The sequence below is a fragment of the Amblyraja radiata genome, chromosome 26, assembly GCF_010909765.2.
Source record: "Amblyraja radiata isolate CabotCenter1 chromosome 26, sAmbRad1.1.pri, whole genome shotgun sequence".
Classification (NCBI taxonomy): Eukaryota; Metazoa; Chordata; class Chondrichthyes; order Rajiformes; family Rajidae; genus Amblyraja; species Amblyraja radiata.
The window spans coordinates 8,740,370-8,757,717 of NC_045981.1; the positions used below are offsets into that span (position 1 = coordinate 8,740,370).

Below are 17,348 nucleotides of genomic sequence, written 5' to 3' on the forward strand. Positions count from 1 at the left end.
ACTTATTCAACCTTTCTCTGTAACTTAATTGTTGAAACCCAGGCAACATCCTAGTAAATCTCCTCTGTACTCTCTCTATTTTGTTGACATCCTTCCTATAATTGGGCGACCAAAATTGTACACTATATTCCAGATTTGGTCTCACCAATGCCTTGTACAATTTTAACATTACATCCCAGCTTCTATACTCAATGCTCTGATTTATAAAGGCTAGCATACCAAAAGCTTTCTTTACCACCCTATCTATATGAGATTCCACCTTCAAGGAACTATGCACGGTTATTCCCAGATCCCTCTGTTCAACTGCATTCTTCAATTCCCTACCATTTACCATGTACGTCCTATTTTGATTTGTCCTGCCAAGGTGTAGCACCTCACATTTATCAGCATTAAACTCCATCTGCCATCTTTCAGCCCATTCTTCCAAATGGCCTAAATCACTCTGTAAACTTTGGAAATCCTCTTCATTATCCACAACACCCCCTATCTTGGTATCATCTGCATATTTACTAATCCAATTTACCACACCTTCATCCAGATCATTGATGTACATGACAAACAACAAAGGACCCAACACAAATAATTTACAATTGTTTCAATGCTGTCGGCATCAACTGTCCTAAAAGTGTAAAGTAGTGTTGCTAAAGCATTTTTGAATAAACATGAAATGTGTAATTGTATGACATAATTCTTCAACCGATTGCTGTTGGTAATGTTTGACTTCTCATCATTGTACAGCTAAATGAAGCCTTAAAAATTTCTGCAGTTTTATAACAACATAATATATAATACGATACGATTGAACTTTCTTTATCCCAGGAGGGAAAGGATTGAGGATGTGCAAAGATTGGATGGGGAGGTGGGGGGGGGGGGGGTATGAGGGGAGTCTCATGAATCCATCTCTGCCCCCAGGATGGAGTCAGCCCTCCTGTTGAGTTTGTCAATCCTATTGGTGCCTTCGTCCTTCTGCCCTAGCACACGGCACCGAAGAAGAGGGCACTGGCTGCCACCGATTGGTAGAACATCTGCAGCATCTTACTGCAGATGTTGAAAGAGCGGAGCATCCTCAAAAAGTGCAGCCGGCTCTGTCCCTTGTACAGGGCCTCAGTATTCCTGGACCAGTCCAGTTTACTGTCCCGGTACACTCCAAGGTATTCGTACTGCCTGGTAAACTGCACATCCACACCATGCAGGTACAGCAGGCAGTGAAGAAAGCGAATGGCATGTTGGCCTTTATAACAAGAGGAGTCGAGTATAGGAGTAAAGAGGTCCTTCTGCAGTTGTACAGGGCCCTAGTGAGACCACACCTGGAGTATTGTGTGCAGTTTTGGTCCCTTAATTTGAGGAAGGACATTCTTGTTATTGATGGAGTGCAGCGTAGGTTTACAAGATTAATTCCGGGGATGGCGGGACTGTCATATGCTGAGAGCGGCTGGGCTTGTACACTCTGGAGTTTAGAAGGATGAGAAGGGATCTTATTTAAACATATAAGATTGTTAAGGGTTTGGACACGCTAGAGGCAGGAAACATGTTCCCGATGTTGGGGGAGTCCAGAACCAGCGGCCACAGTTTAAGAATAAGGGGTAAGCCATTTAGAACAGAGATGAGGAAACACTTTTTCTCAGAGAGTTGAGAGTCTGTGGAATTCTCTGCCTCTGGTGGTGGCCGTTCTCTGGATACTTTCAAGAGAGAGCTAGATAGGGCTTTTAAAGAGAGCGGAGTCAGGGGATATGGGGAGAAGGCAGGAACGAGGTACTGTTTGGGGATGATCAGCCATGATCACATTGAATGGCGGTGCTGGCTCGAAAGGCCGAATGGCCTATTCCTGCACCTATTATATATTGTCTATTGATGGAGATCAAGGCAATTATGTAATATTAAAATGTTCATCTAACAAGATGCTTTGAAGACCCCCCATTTTATACCATCTACAAAGTTAGGCGCAACAAAAAATCATATATTTTCATGGTCAGAGGTAAATCCAGCAACAAGGTGTACTTTTTAAAATAGACAAAAAATACTAACCTTTCCAGCTGTGACAGTGCGCAAAGTGTCTATCAGTCTCAATTTGATAGGTAAGTCGGTAATCTGACTGACATACGTGTAGCACTCCTGGACCATCTTTGTAACTGCCTGTATAATGAACAAAGCAACAATGGTACTTTTACCAACAATGACTAAAATGTAAATTGGCGATCTATTGATTGTCTCCCAATGTACTAGTGCACTTCATATCACAGGCAGTATGAACAGAATCCATAAATTGAATTCAAGCACATGTTTGGATTCTGTCATCCAAGGTCATTTTTGCAAACAAGCAAAATATCATTTTTAATGATCACCAGCATCAAGCCTGTTGTATATGGTAACATTTTCAGTCATTAGGTTTGTAGAAAAAAATTGGCTAAGACACAATTTATTTTGCTAAAAGGTACCACTGCTTTTATTTCTATTACAAGATAAAAAGATAAGGGAGTTCATAAATGTTGTGCGCCAATTATTTGCCTATTAAATATAGAAGTATTCAGTTTTAACATTACATGCTGGCAGATATTTTTTCTTAAGAATTAAAATAGAGAAAATAGCTCTAGTCACTAGATCTACACAATCTGTGGTCCTTACCTGTTTTAACTGACTTCTCCTTTTCGACAAAAATACGATATTTTCATTGAGTACATCCCAGTCTTTTGCATCATAACACATTTTCACTATTGCAACAAGGATTCTTGATGTGGATGCCATATCAGAAGCCTACAATATATCATAGAAAAATTATTCCCAGCAAGAATATTGTTAGAATTGTGAAGAAAATCAACCGAATGTACTGGAAACTTTTCAACTATGCAAAATTAATTAATAAAAATGCTACATTTGATCAGGTTTAGAGTAAATCACCATTGGGGAAAGAAGAAATGGTAAAGAACTACACAGCTTTGCAAGCAATAATAAGCAAATACTATGTATTTTACAAAAAAACATAGAGGAAGAATCATTGGTGCATCTAGCCAACCTATCAAACTATATTCCAGAAAAATATTCAGACAAATCGTACTCTACTCATTCTTGAAACTAACAAACATTTATTTTTCTGTCAGTAATTTAGTAATCTAGCATTTTAGTTTAAAAAAAATTGTTGTTGTTATTTTTCTTAATCCTGAGAATACCAATTTCCAAGTCTAGAAATGTTTTAAGTTTTACATTTTTTTTAAAGAATCAGAATTTTCATGTTTCGCAAACTGAAGTGAGATAGATGGCGCCCGAAAACATGATTTAATGATGTAGACTGAGAGGTAAACACGCCACATGGTCTTCAATTTAATTCTTCTAATGGTGCTATGGGAACTCTTACGATTATTGAAAGATAGATCTGGTCTAACCATGTACCTGCATACTGTAATCTCTTGGCAACTAGCACGATGTAATGAAATGTGCATAACAAATGGAAATTAATGTTATAGATGGTGTTCAGGTTTAGGGAGTAGAACTTGCCCGTGGTCTTATTCAGAAGAAAGAGTGCCGAATATAAATCTGAATACTGGTAAGAAAATACTCTCTGCCTTGCCTTTGCCTGCCATTCAAGGGGCAGTCCTCTGGAGAACAATATTGCATTTCCAAACATTTCCAAAGAGATTACAATGTAAGAACCTTAAATGGTTCATAAGTGTTAGGAGTAGAATTACACCATACAGCCATCAAGCCTACTCTGCCATTCAATCATGACTGATCTATGTTTCCCTGGTATCCCCATTCTCCTGCCTTCTCCTGTAACCCGACATCAGTGCTAATCAAGAATCTATCTATCTCTGCCTTAAAAATATCCATTGACTTGGCCTCCATAGCCTTCAGTGGCAACAAATTCCACAGATTCACCACCCTCTGATTAAAGAAATTCCTCCTCCTTAAATTCTGAGGCTATGACCTTCTCACTAGTGGAAACATCATCTCCACATCCACTCTATCCATGCCTGGTGTTAAATAAATTATTTTCGTGGACGCCTGTTGTGACCACTCCAAAGTCTGCTGGTTAAAAAAGATGCAGGACATATTCCAATTGTTTTATTCCATAACTCTGCTTGAATCAAACTGAAACACGCAATTTAAGCACGGTTATGTGATGGGAAGATAACAATTCAATAGATTCATTTTACCTTTCCAAATGTCTTGTATTAAGTTGATTTTAATCTCACACACAGTGATTTAACTTGCACTTACTGTTCGAGTCTGCTTTTCCAATGACAGAAGATTATCAATAGCTTCCTGCAGTCTTCCATCCTAAATTAAAACAGAATGATTAGCACAGAAATATTTTGCAAATAACGGCAAAAATCGATTAAAATACATTTTCCTTTCCATTCCATAAGCAGTTCTCTTTTCAAAGTTGACATGGATATTTACTTCATAACACAACATCCTTCCCACATGCAGACATAGTGACTAACCTTTGATTTGTAGAAAAGGGAAATAATCCACAGATGTTGCTAAGGATGACGACATGCTCTGTCTAGCAGATGAGGTTGTTAGTGGAAGGGAACTGGTTGGGTCTTTGTTCAAGAAAGGAATGGAGGGCTCCTTCCTGATTAGGATGGAGCTGTACAGAGACTGGACATCCAGGGTAAAGTCAAGGCAGCTGGGACCAAGCAATTGGAAGTTATTGAAATGGAAGAGATGTCCTGGATTAGGTAGGAAGGGAATCGACATGTGAAGACAGAATGGGGTCCAGATTGAAAGAAATGAGTTCAGTGGGGCAAGAGGAAGCAGAAAGCAGAGACCTAGCAGGGCAGACCTGTGGATCTTAGCTAAGAGATAGACGCAGACGGTGCTGGTTTGGGCACTGCGAAGTTGAACAGCATGGAGGGGAGATCTCCTGAAGTGGATATGTATAACAGTACGGGAAATATTGGCCTGTTATTAGTCAGCATGGATATGGTTCAGAGGAAGGTATGAGGAAGTGTCAGAAAGTTGGCTCTTGGCCTCTGCAAGATAGGGGTCTGTGCGCCAGAGTACAATGGCAGTCCACTCCCCCACCCCTCAACGTCTCTTCCATGTTTAAAGCCGTTTATTGATGTTCTAGCTCATGATACAACACAATGATACAATTCATTTGTTGTCATTTGTACCTCATTGAGTTTCAAACAAAATTTGGTTTCTGCAGTCATACACACAAGAAAAAGAACCAAGACACAACACAATTTACACAAACATCCATCACAGTGAATCTCCTCCTCACTGTAATGGAAGGCAAAGTCTTAGCTCTCCCCTGCACTCCCCATTCTCCTCCCGATGTCAGAGTCAAAGCCCCCGGCGGGCGATGGTAAGTGTCCCGCAGCCATTAAAGCCGCACCGGGTGATGCAAGGCCGCACTCCGGGTCTTGGTGTTGGAGACCCCCGGCGGGCGCTTGCAAGTCCCACGGCCGTAAAGCCGCGCCGGGCGATGTAAGGCCCCGCGCTCCAGGTAATTTTCAATCCCGCAACTCGGGCGGGAGAAGTCGCCGTTGCGGAAGCTCCTAAAAGCGGTCTCCCACCAGGGACCTGCGGGCTCCCGGTGTCACTGTCCACCAGACCTGCGGTTGGAGCCTCCGAATCTCCGGGGTCGGGTCGCAGCAGCGCGCCACCACCGCTCTCCACGCTCCGAACTCGGCCAGCTCCACGATGGTAAGTAGGTCCACAGCTCCGCGACTGGAGCCCCAGGTCGTTCCGGTTGGAGGCCGCTCCACGGTGCTAGGCCCCAACGACAACGGAGACCCGACAGAGAAAAGGTCAGGTTCTCCGTGCAGGGGAAAGATTTTTAAAGTTTCCCCACCCCCACCCCCGCCCCCACACACATACCCAGTTTTTTTAAAAAGCGCTTTAAACTACATTCAAACGAGACAAAAAAACAAATAACGACAGACGGACTGCAGAGGCCGCTGCGACGTGAGTCACGCCGCCCACCCAATGAATGTGGAGATTACTAAAAACACAGATTACGGGAATGCCGAAGATGAAAAACCCAAGAGTGAAGGCTGCAATATGATATGAATATACTTTCTCAATAGAAACTGAGAAACAATGTAACATAATAGTTATTCAATGCTCAAAAGTTTAAGAGCACACAGTGTAAAATACACACTATGTAGTTTCTCCAATCTCAAGTTCAATGGCCCAATGCTCTCATCTTGTAAGGAAACATGAAATAATATGAAAATAGATGTTGTACTACTTAAAACAACAGACCAGTATGCTTACACTTTGGGAATATTTGGTTCTCTCCTTACAGTTTACAGGAAAACGCTATGTCATTAATAATTACATTGACACAATATCAATGTATCTTCATTGCACTGTTATTGTTTGTTTTTTTTTTGAGTTTTTGTTATTATTTATTATGATTACATATTCTGTTGTGCTGCACAGGTAAGAATGTCATTGTTCTATCTGGGACATATGACAATAAAACACTCTTGGCAAAGCAGACTGCTAATTTGGCACGTGCACTATATTGAAAAGAGCTAACCTGATAAGAACATTACAAATGAATTCTGTTTGAATGCCTTATTTATATAAAAATGCGATACTCTTGTATGCTGCTCTTCGTGATTGTTAAACTATCGATAGTTTTCCATTCGTACAAAACCATAGCCTGGTAACGTAATGACATTTGACAGAATTTTAAAATGTGTTCTTGATTTTATTTCACAATATTGTTGAACTGATCTCTCACTATAAAAATGGGCATGACTCTGAGAAAAGCCCACACACCAAGCATGCTCCTGCCTCTCTGTAGTTAGTAATAAAATCATACTGTGATAAGTGAAACAACTAATGTTTCTCTTTACTAGTTCTGATGGTCCCAGACTTGAAATGCTAATTGTTTCTTATTCCACAGATGCTGCCTGACCTGTCGAGTGTTTTCCGCATTTCTTTTTTTTAAAAACTATTTTAGATTTTCATCATCTGCAATTGTTTTAATTTTCTTCTGCTGCTATCAATGTTGTGTATGTCTCTCCCATACCTCTTCATACCTCTTTCACAAAGGATCTTCAAAGTTGGATCCTGTTTTGAGTTTCATCATCATTTACATTCTGTATCAGCAGATGTCCTGCAGCATTGGTTATGCTCGTGTCACAGCAGTAACCCATGTCTAATAACATGGAAAACTGCTGCACCAAGCTCTAGCTCATGTTCTTTGGGGGGGATCAACTGCATAGATACGATAGAGTTTTATCTTTCAAGTCAAGTCAAGTCAATTTTATTTCTATAGCACATTTAAAAACAACTCTCGTTGACCAAAGTGCTTTACATCAGTGCAGGTACTAACGTTCTACAAACAGTGGTACATAGATCTAACAATACATATATATATAAATACATACATACAGCACTCCCTCAGAGGACCTCAAGAAACACTTGTGAGTAAAAATAAGTTTTAAGTCTAGACTTAAAAGAGTTGATGGAGGGGGCAGTTCTGATGGGAAGAGGGATGCTGTTCCATAGTCTAGGTGCTGCAACCGCAAAAGCGCGGTCACCCCTGACCTTATGCCTGGGCCGCGGGATGGTCAGTAATCCCAAATCAGCAAGTCCCAAGTTCTTATCCAGATATCTAATCAAAATTAACATTTGAATGGTTTATCTTCAGCGATTCTGAAACTAAGATAAGGCCTTGCTTTAATTTATTTTTACATTTAGGTATTTGACATATTCTTTGTTTCTGACTCCTGAAAGCTTCTGCGATTTGATGAAAGTTTAGAGATGCAGGATAAAAACTGATCCTTCGTTCCACCATGTCCATGCTGTCATTAATCACCCATTCACCCTAGTTCTGTTATCTCACTTTCACATTAGGGGCAATTTGAACTCAACACAAGTCAGTTAGATTGAATGGATGTAGAAATAATGGACAATGGAGTATAAATGTGATTGAGCTTGTTTACTTCCATCAAGGAGCAAACAATGACACAGCCTGTTTCCATGTTATGATATCCACAAATGTCCTTTTTGATAAGATGCCAAATCAAAGGTAATCACAAAAAATATATATACAAGACAACACAGTGGATAAAAGATCACCTGGCAAACAAGAAACAGAAAGATCTTTACCTGCTTGGCAAAATGAGATGATGGGTGTGCCACGGGGTCTTAACTTTATATAACAGATTTATACCAATGACTTAGATGAACGCACCAAACTAATGGTCGCTAAATTTGCTGATGACACAAAGTTGAAAAGTAATGTGAAGAGGACGCAAAGACGACAAAATCTACACAGATGAAGTGAATGGGCTAAGGCCTAACAAACTGAATATATTGTGAGAAAAATTGGAAATGTAACAGGATACATAAATTGGATAGTTATATGGACGGGAAAGGAATGGAGGGTTATGGTCTGAGCGCAGGTATATGGGACCAGGGGAGAATACGTGTTCGGCACGGACTAGAAGGGTCGAGATGGCCTGTTTCCGTGCTGTAATTGTTATATGGTTATATGATTATATGATACATATAAAAACGATCTACTTAAAAAGTTTGTATACTGTTGGAGCACTGAGATGCAGAGTGCTCTGGTGTCCAATTGTATGATTTGCAAAGGGCTACTGTTGTACGGGTACAATAAAGAATTAGGAAAGCTAACCAAAATGTTACTATTTATTGCTACAAGAACTGAATACAAAAGTGGAGAGGTTATGCTTCAATTATATAGAGAATTCTGAGGTACTGTTTACAGTATAGATCACAGTAATCAAGGATGGATTTGAAGACACTGTAAGTAGGTCAGAAAAGGTGTCATTGACCAGGAATAGGCAGGTATCATTATGAGGAAAGGTTGAAAAGGAGAGGTATACAATTTGGATGCATAAGAGGGACTAATTAAACAATTAACATATTGGTGGAGTTTCACAAGGTGACTGTCAAAGGAGTTTCCTCGTGGGAAAATCTAGAACAGAGATCACTCATTTAAGGCAGAGAGGAAGTGAAATTCCTCTCAGGACGTTTTGAGTTCTAGGAACTCTCTTCCTCAAAGGGTGGTAGAAGCAGAAACTTTTAATATTTTAAAGCAGAGGTAGATACATTCTTGGTAAACAATGGAGTTCAAAGCTACTGTGGGTAGAATGAGGTATGGACAGGACAAGTTTGGAGAGATATGGACCAAATGCAGGCAGGTGGGACTAGTGTAGCTGGGACATATTGGCCGGTGTGGGCAAGTTGTGCCGAAGGGCCTGTTTCCACACTGTATCACTCTATGACCCATGATCTTATTGAATGCATGATTGAACAGATTTTTGTCTTTCTATTTATTTAATTAATCATAGGATCATACAGCATGGAAACAGGCTCTTTGGCCCAATTCGCCTATTCAGATCAAGATGGCCCATCTAAGCTAGTCCCATTTGCCCACGTTTGGCCCATATTACTTTAAACATTTCCTAACCATGCACCTGTCAAATTGTCTTTTATTTGTTCTATAAATGCTTTATACTATATGCTATATATATATGCTATATGCTATATGCTATATATATATGCTATATATATATATATATATATATATATGCTATATATATATGCTATATGCTATATGCTATATGCTATATATATATATATATATATATATATAAATGCCTCAACCCCCATTCCATATACCCTCTGAGGGAAAAGTTTCCCCACAAGTTCCTGTTAAATCTTGCTGCTCTCACCTTATACCCATGTCCTCTGGTTTTTGATTCCCCTTCCCCGGGTAAAGACTGAGCAGTAACCCTATCTATTCCCCTCATCATGTACAAAGCTTCTATTAATTTGTAAATATATACTAGAGACAAAAAACAATCAGAAGCTTCTTCGGAGCTCTTCATATTCATGCAGTTTTAATGTTCTATTTTCCTAGGTATGGGGAATGGCACACTGTATTTTTAAACATCTGGGACAAAAGAAACATATGCAAATATGATATGGAGAGAAGGCAGGTAGGTATGGAGAGAAGGCAGGTAGGTATGGAGAGAAGGCAGGTACGGGATACTGAGTTGGATGATCAGCCATGATCATATTGAATGGCGGTGCAGGCTCGAAGGGCCGATGGCCTACTCCTGCACCTAATTTCTATGTTTCTATGTTTCTAAATGTTGGCCAGTTGGCTCTGAGCCTGCACTGCCATTCAATCAGAACACAGCTAATCCAGTCTCCGCCTCAACATCACTTTCCCACTCTCTCCATATCCATCCAACCCACAGGTCCATCTCTGCCCTTGAATGTGCTCAATGGCCTGATCTCCACAGCTCTATAAGGTGGAGTACCTTCAGCAACAGGCTGGTTCCATCAAGATGCAGGACAGAACGCCGCAGGAGATCCTTCTTCCCTGTGGCTATCAAACTGTACAACTCCTCCCCCTTCTGTCATGCGACAGACTGACACACATTCTCTCTCTCCCCCCCACCCAATCTTTGCACATCCCCAATCCTTTCCACTCGTCACTTTAATTTCATGTTTTATGTATTTTGTGTTTTATGACTTGGCAGATCAATTTCCCTAATGGGATAAATAAAGTTCAATTGTATCGAGAAAGGCAAAGATTCACGATTCTCTGAGGCAAGAGATTCCTCCTCCTCATCTGTGAAGTGGACTCCTTCTTAATCAGAAACTAGTGGCAGCAGTGGCACAGCTGGCAGTGCTGCTGTCTAACGGCACCAAAAATCAAGGTTTGGTCCTGACCTTGGGTGCTGACTGTGCAGTTTGCATGTCCCCCACCCCAGTGACGATATACTCTTCCTCCAGATGCTCTTGTTTCCTTCCACATTCCAAAGACGTATTGGTTTGTAGGTTAATTGGTGTCTGTAAATTGCCTCTAGTGTGTAGAGAGTTGCTGAGAAAATGGGATAACATAAAAATTAGTGCAAAGTCGGTCAGCATGGACTTGGTGGGGCTACGGGCCTGTTTCCATGCTGTATCTCTAAACTAAGCTACATCCTTGGTCAAGAAACCTTCAGTTAGGAAAAACAATCTCATCCACTCTGCCAATTCCCCTTAGAATCTTGCACAATTCATTAAGAATTATTTTATCATCAAATGAGTGCAGGCCCAACCTGCTCAAGCTTTCATCCAACCTTAACCCCTTCATCTCAGCATTAATCCAATTAACTTTCTCTGTACTGCCTCCAATGCAAACACATCCTTTCAATACAGTAATGCAGTTAGTGGTCCGATTGTGTCACAACCCCAATGACTTGGGTTCAATTCTGAGCTCAGGTACTATGTTGTGGAGTTTACATTGTCACCCTGTTTTCCCAGGATTTTCTCCATGTGCTCCAGTTTCCACCCACACCCTAAAGACATTGTAAATTGCGCTTTGCCTCACCATGTCCATGGTCAAGGACCCAGCTACACTAATTCCATTTACCAGCACTTAGAAACAGGGAAACATAGAAAATAGGTGGAGTAGGCCATTCGGCTCTTCGAACCATTCAATACGATCATGGCTGATCATCCAAAATCAGTACCCCGTTCTGGCTTTTGCTCCAAATCTAACTCTCTCTTGAACACATCCAGTGAATTGGCCTCCACGGCCTTCTGTGGCAGAGAATCCCACAGATTCACAATTCTCAGGGTGAAAAAGTTTTTCCTTATCTCAGCTGGTTCACATTCTACTAGACCGTGGCGATTCAAGTACTCACCAAATCTGGACGGTGCAGGTGAATGGTAGAATCTGCTGCCAATTCATTAAAATGTAGGAAGAATAAAATGGAATTGTTGTAAATGCAGGAGCCATAGAGCTATATAACATGGAAACACGCCCAGCAGCACCTCTGGAGGGAAAGAATGGGTGACGTTTTGGGTCGAGACCCTTCTTTAGTCACCCATTCCTTCTCTCCAGAGAAGCTGCCTGTCCTGCTGAGTTACTCCAGCATTTTGTCAACCTTTGATTTAAACCAGTATCTGCAGTTCTTTCCTACACATTGAAACAGGCCCTTCAGCCTGGTTCGTTAATGATGATCAGAGTGGACTCATTGGACCAAAGGGCCAGTTTGCGTGCTGTTCCAACCATAATAATAATAATAATAAATTTTATTTATGGGCGCCTTTCAAGAGTCTCAAGGACACCTTACAAAAATTTTGCAGGTAGAGGAAAAACATGTAAGGGGATTGAAATAAATAGTAGAGACATGACTAGTACACAAAGTAAAGACAGAATTCAATACAAAACACAATATGAGGCAATTAATGCATAGATGAAAAGGGAGGGGGACATGGGGCTAAGGATAGGCAGAGGTGAAGAGATGGGTCTTGAGGCAGGACTGGAAGATGGTGAGGGACACGGAATTGCGGATCAGTTGGGGGAGGGAGTTCCAGAGCCTGGGAGCTGCCCTGGAGAAGGCTCTGTCCCCAAAACTGCGGAGGTTGGACTTGTGGATGGAGAGGAGACCGGCTGATGTGGATCTGAGGGACCGTGAGGGTTGGTAGGGGGCGAGGAGGTCAGTGAGATATGGGGGGGCCAGACGGTGGAGGGCTTTGTAGGTGAGGATCAGGATTTTGTAGTTGATCCGGTGGGAGATGGGAAGCCAGTGAAGTTGTTTGAGGACTGGAGTGATGTGATGCCAGGATTTGGTGTGGGTGATGAGTCGGGCGGCTGCGTTCTGGACCAGTTGGAGTCGGTTAATGTAGGTGGAGCTGATGCCAAGGAGAAGTGAGTTGCAGTAGTCCAGTCGGGAGGAGATGAAGGCATGGATGAGTCTTTCAGCAGCGGGAGGTGTGAGAGAGGGTCTGAGTTTGGCGATGACTCTATGTCATATGTCAACGAGAACGGTCCAGGTGCAATTCCATCAGCTTTCTAGAAGGTTGCACCAAATCCTTCTGACTCGATACTCCTTCAAATAAAAGCCAACATTCCACAAATCTTCATAATCATCTGCTATATTTGCTTGCTAATTTGTTGTGTTTTGAGCATCAGGGCTTCTCAATCCCATTGTTGCACAACATTTTGTAGTTTGACTCCATTTGAATCGTAAATTGTTTTTTTATTCCTCTTTCCAAAATGGATAAGCCCATATTTTGCCCACTGCTAACTTCTTACCTCGATATGGTTTTGCGGGCTCTTTTGTTCACCTCACAACTTGCTCATCTACCTATCATCAGCAAATTTGGCTACTGTACACTGAGTTCCTACATCAAAATTAACAAGATTTATAAATAGTGAAGATCCTGCACTGATCCTGATGGAGCGCAAATAGTTACTCGTTTTAATCCGAAAATGACCAATTCATCCTAACTGTTTCTGAACTCCCCTATCCATGCCAACATGTTACCCCAAATCATCTGCGTTCATATCTCATACTTTTATGTGAAGAAGGGTCTCGACCCGAAACGTCACCCATTCTTTCACTCCAGAGATGCTGCCTGACCCGCTGAGTTACTCCAGCATTTTGTGTCTATCTATTATTAACAACTTGCATTTATAGAAGAGCATTCACTGATGTCTTACGTTTGCATCTGGGTTTCTGAAACACGCCGCACATATATATTTTTAACGGGTTATTTCTCCCATGTTCCTTATTTCCTGTCAAAGAAATACTTATCAAAATGCATTTAATGCTGGTGTAATTATGTAGCCAGCCGAGGCCCGAGGCCTACTACCACCGAAGGCCTAGTTGCCTCCGATCAGCGGAACCGCATGACTCAGTGACTAGTACAAATGACTGGCACTTACTTGGGCCATTTTCTCGCACTCTGGGAGCTGCTGGTCTACAGCAGAACTATAATCCATATCCATTTTTACAATCTTGCCATCGGCTCGTTCAGTTCCGTCCGTCATTTTCACTGCGACTTTATTTATCTCCCTTCCTACTCTTGATTTTTTTTTTGTTCTCCCTTTCTCTCTCTCTCTTGAATGAGAAAGATCGGTACAATCTCTGTGGCGCAGGAAGGCCCGAAGCCGCCGTAACCCAGTAACAGGCTGCCGTCGACGTCACACGCGATGACGGACGGACGGACGGACGGGCGAGCGAGCGAGCGACGTCGAACGGGGGCGGGCATGCGTGCGCGCGCCTGCTGTCAGCGGGTGGGCGAGAGAGGGTGCCGCGAGCATGAGCACGAGCTCGCTCGTTGGCGGGCGCCGCGAGGACGGAGAGAGCGTGTGCGCGCGCTCGCAAGTTTGGCGCTCAGCCAAATAGAGGAAGGGGGAGGGTCGGCCAGAGGCGCCAATGGAAGGTGAGGCAGCCGGACCGGAGAGAAAACGCCACCACGTTAAGAGTAAGAGAGAACCGTCACTCTTTCAAAACATTAAGTGAGTCAGTTCACTTCAACTTTCTCCCAGTTAAGTGGTTCTCGGCTCGTTGCAGTTGCCGGCCTGTCAGCACCTCTCCGGGACATTGAAAGGGAGAAGCATCAATGGCGCTGTTCCTTATTCCATAAAACTGCGTGAAGTTAAATTTACTTTCACAGGTTAAGAAATGTTTTATTGCACTTTAATATTAAAAGGGGACATAAACAATAACACAATCTTACACTTGGTGAGGAGACAGTTTTGACAAAAGGGTTTTGGGCTGCAAACTCCTGACCAGTTGGAGTTGTTTTCATGTCTGAGGACACATGGGATTCCAGATGGGTCGTATTTTAAGCCGTTAATAATTATTTTAGGCACCAATGACTATGGTCTCCCTGGTGCAAATTATTAACATATTCAATGGGTTTAATGACTTTCACTCAACCTTGACTTTTCTTACAAAACAAAATAGTGTGGATGCTGGAAATACTCAGCATGTCTGGCGGTCTCTGGAGATAAAACCTTCATGCGTTAACGTTTCAGGTCAATGGTTTTTCATTGCTGACTTGTTCTTGTGTCTACGTGTGTTATTAATTATGTTGTGCTTGCGCCAGTAATGTTATTTTACTCATCCATGTTCTCCAGAGATGTTGCCTGAGCGGTTGAATTACTCCAGCACGTTGTGCCTTTTTTTCTTGTAAACCAGCATCTGCAGTTCCTTGTGCCAATATTTTACTGGTTGCTTATAGTGGAGCAGTACTTGGAACGAGGATTTCAACAGTGCTGTGCGCTGTCTTACCATCTTTGCCACAAAAACGATCACGCAGTTATTAATTGACGGTTCGGTGTCATAATTCCCAAAAGTCACACTGATTTGCTTTTCTCGGTATCTGACATAGATCTACTAAAATAAGGAATGAAGAAATCCATAAAAAACATATTGCTCAATAAGACAATTACATTTTCCCTTTTACCTTTCAGTGTTCTTCATTAAAGTTGTTCCATGGCCTTGGTATAGATTTTCTTTTGCCTTGATGTGTCAGATATCAGTGGTGAATTCTAAGCATATGAATGTACCTTACTTGCCAGAATATATTGTTCACCTGCACTGCCTCAGTTCCTTCAAGTTCTAAAATTTATCCATGTGAATAAGTGCGAATGGGACATGTTTCAATAGCTTAACTAAAATGAAATTTATCATGGGCAGTTTGGAAGGTGCTGCTACCGCAAACCACCAAGAACAACATTGATTGTGATCATTGTTGAGTTTGCACCTCTTTTTGTGACCATGTGAGATTCCTCTGGATGTTCTAGTTTTCTCTCACATCCCAAAGACATTTAGGTATGTTAATCAGCTGCTGTAAATTATCTCTTTAGTGAAGGTTAATGATAAAAAAAGAATCAAAGGAGAGTTGGTGGGCAGTGTAAAATAATAAATTACATTGTAGAGGGAAATAAAGATAGGAAGAATGGGAGTAATGAGATTTCTCCCTGGGAGCTGACAATGGTTCAATTACCTCCTTCTGTATTGTTATAACTATTCAGGTATTATCATATGTTAACAGTTGATACATCCACATTTATCCCCATGTGCAGGTGGTAAGGAAAATAATAAATATATGATCACTTCCCTGTCGCTGTTTGTGTTTTTGTCTTCAATAGTATAACATTTTGCTTAGGCTGCATTTGGGGTATTGTGTGCATCTCTGATCACCCCATTGTAGGATATGGAGGCTTTAGAAAAGATTCAGAAGAGGTTTGCCAATATGCTGGCTGAATTAGAGTGTATAAGGTTTAAGAGGAGGTTGGACAAACTTGGATTGTTTTGTCTGGAGCCAATAAATGATGTGGAAACCTTTTGCTCAACACCATTCACTGGTTTCCTTCAGCTAATGAAGTCGGACATCTCCACCTGTATCTCTCCAAACGCAGACTGGGCAATCGAACACCTTCGCTCAGCCCGCGTGAACCAACCTGTTCTCCCGGTTGCTGAACACTTTAATTCTCCTTCCCATTCCTGCATAGACCTTTCTGTCCTCGGTCTCCTCCATTGTCAGAGTGAGGCTAAATGCAAATTATAGGGACAGGATCTCATATTTTGCTTGGGCAGCTTGCAGCATAGTGGTATGAATTTATGTTTTCTCTCACTTCAGGTAGCCCTGGCATTCTCTATCTCTCCTCCACCCAATTCGCACTAGCTTTGCATTTTCTCCCTACAAACAGCTTACAATGGCCTGTTCCCTTTATCAACGTTACTTTTTTGCATATCTTTCATTCAATGTTCTTTATCTCTCCACATCACTGTCTATCTCTGGTTTCCTTTATCCCTAACCAGTCTGAAGAAGGGTCTTGACCTGAAATGTCACCCATTCCTTCTCTCCGGAGATGCTGCCTGTCCTGCTGAGTTACTCCAGCTTTTTATGTCTATCCAGGGGATTTATCCAGCCTTATACATTCCAAGACCACCAGTGCCACCTCTTCTGTAATGTGCATTATTTTCAAGACATCACTATTAACTTCACCAGCATCCATGTAATAACAGATGAGAAATGGTCATCAATTCTCATAGCTATTGAAATCCTGCAAAAGTTTGATTATTTGTGGGTGTCAACCAGACAAAGGGAACGGTAAAGAAATGAGGGGAGAGTTGTGATTGGGTAAAATACACTGAAAGGAGACTGCATGCTAGTTTTCATTGGTGGTTTGGTTGTGGAGCTTAAAATTCCTGTGCATTAACATCTTGGATGACTTGGCCTGGGCCCAGCACATTGATGCAATCATGAAGAAGATTTCCCAATGCTTCGCTTTTCTTAGAGTTTTAAAGAGATTTTGCAGGTAGACAAAAATGCTGGAGGAACGCAGCGGGTGAGGCAGCATCTATGGAGAGAAGGAATAGGCGACATTTCGGGTCGAGACCCTTCTTCAAACTGTCGTCTAGACATCGCCTATTCCTTCTCCACATAGATACTGCCTCACCCGCTGAGTTCCTCCACCATTTTTGTCTAGCTTCGATTTTTCCAGCATTTGCAGTTCTTTTTTAAACAAAGAGATTTTGCATGTCATGGGGTACTGTAATAATCTTTCACTGATGTACTGTAGAAAGTATCCTGACTGATTACCCCAC

The 17,348-nt window shown here is 41.8% G+C and overlaps 2 protein-coding genes across 3 annotated transcripts in view; one reads left to right on the forward strand and one right to left on the reverse strand.

Moving 5' to 3' along the window:
* psmd12 (proteasome 26S subunit, non-ATPase 12) overlaps positions 1-13,950 on the reverse strand; it is a 33,701-nt gene extending 19,751 nt beyond the window's left edge. Inside the window, exons 1-4 of the mRNA XM_033044151.1 lie at positions 13,670-13,950; positions 4,213-4,272; positions 2,623-2,751; positions 2,026-2,133 (exon numbers count right to left, since the gene is read on the reverse strand). Of these exons, the coding sequence (XP_032900042.1) occupies positions 2,026-2,133; positions 2,623-2,751; positions 4,213-4,272; positions 13,670-13,774 (402 nt within the window). The 5' untranslated portion in view covers positions 13,775-13,950. The remainder of the gene's footprint in view (positions 1-2,025; positions 2,134-2,622; positions 2,752-4,212; positions 4,273-13,669) is intronic.
* A 187-nt stretch (positions 13,951-14,137) lies between these two features.
* pitpnc1 (phosphatidylinositol transfer protein cytoplasmic 1) overlaps positions 14,138-17,348 on the forward strand; it is a 214,299-nt gene continuing 211,088 nt past the window's right edge. The window contains exon 1 of one of the 2 annotated variants that reach the window (XM_033044154.1): positions 14,138-14,211. The gene's annotated coding sequence lies outside the window, so the exon portion shown is untranslated. Of the gene's footprint in view, positions 14,246-17,348 lie in introns of both variants that reach the window. The other variant, XM_033044155.1, reaches the window with a different exon arrangement.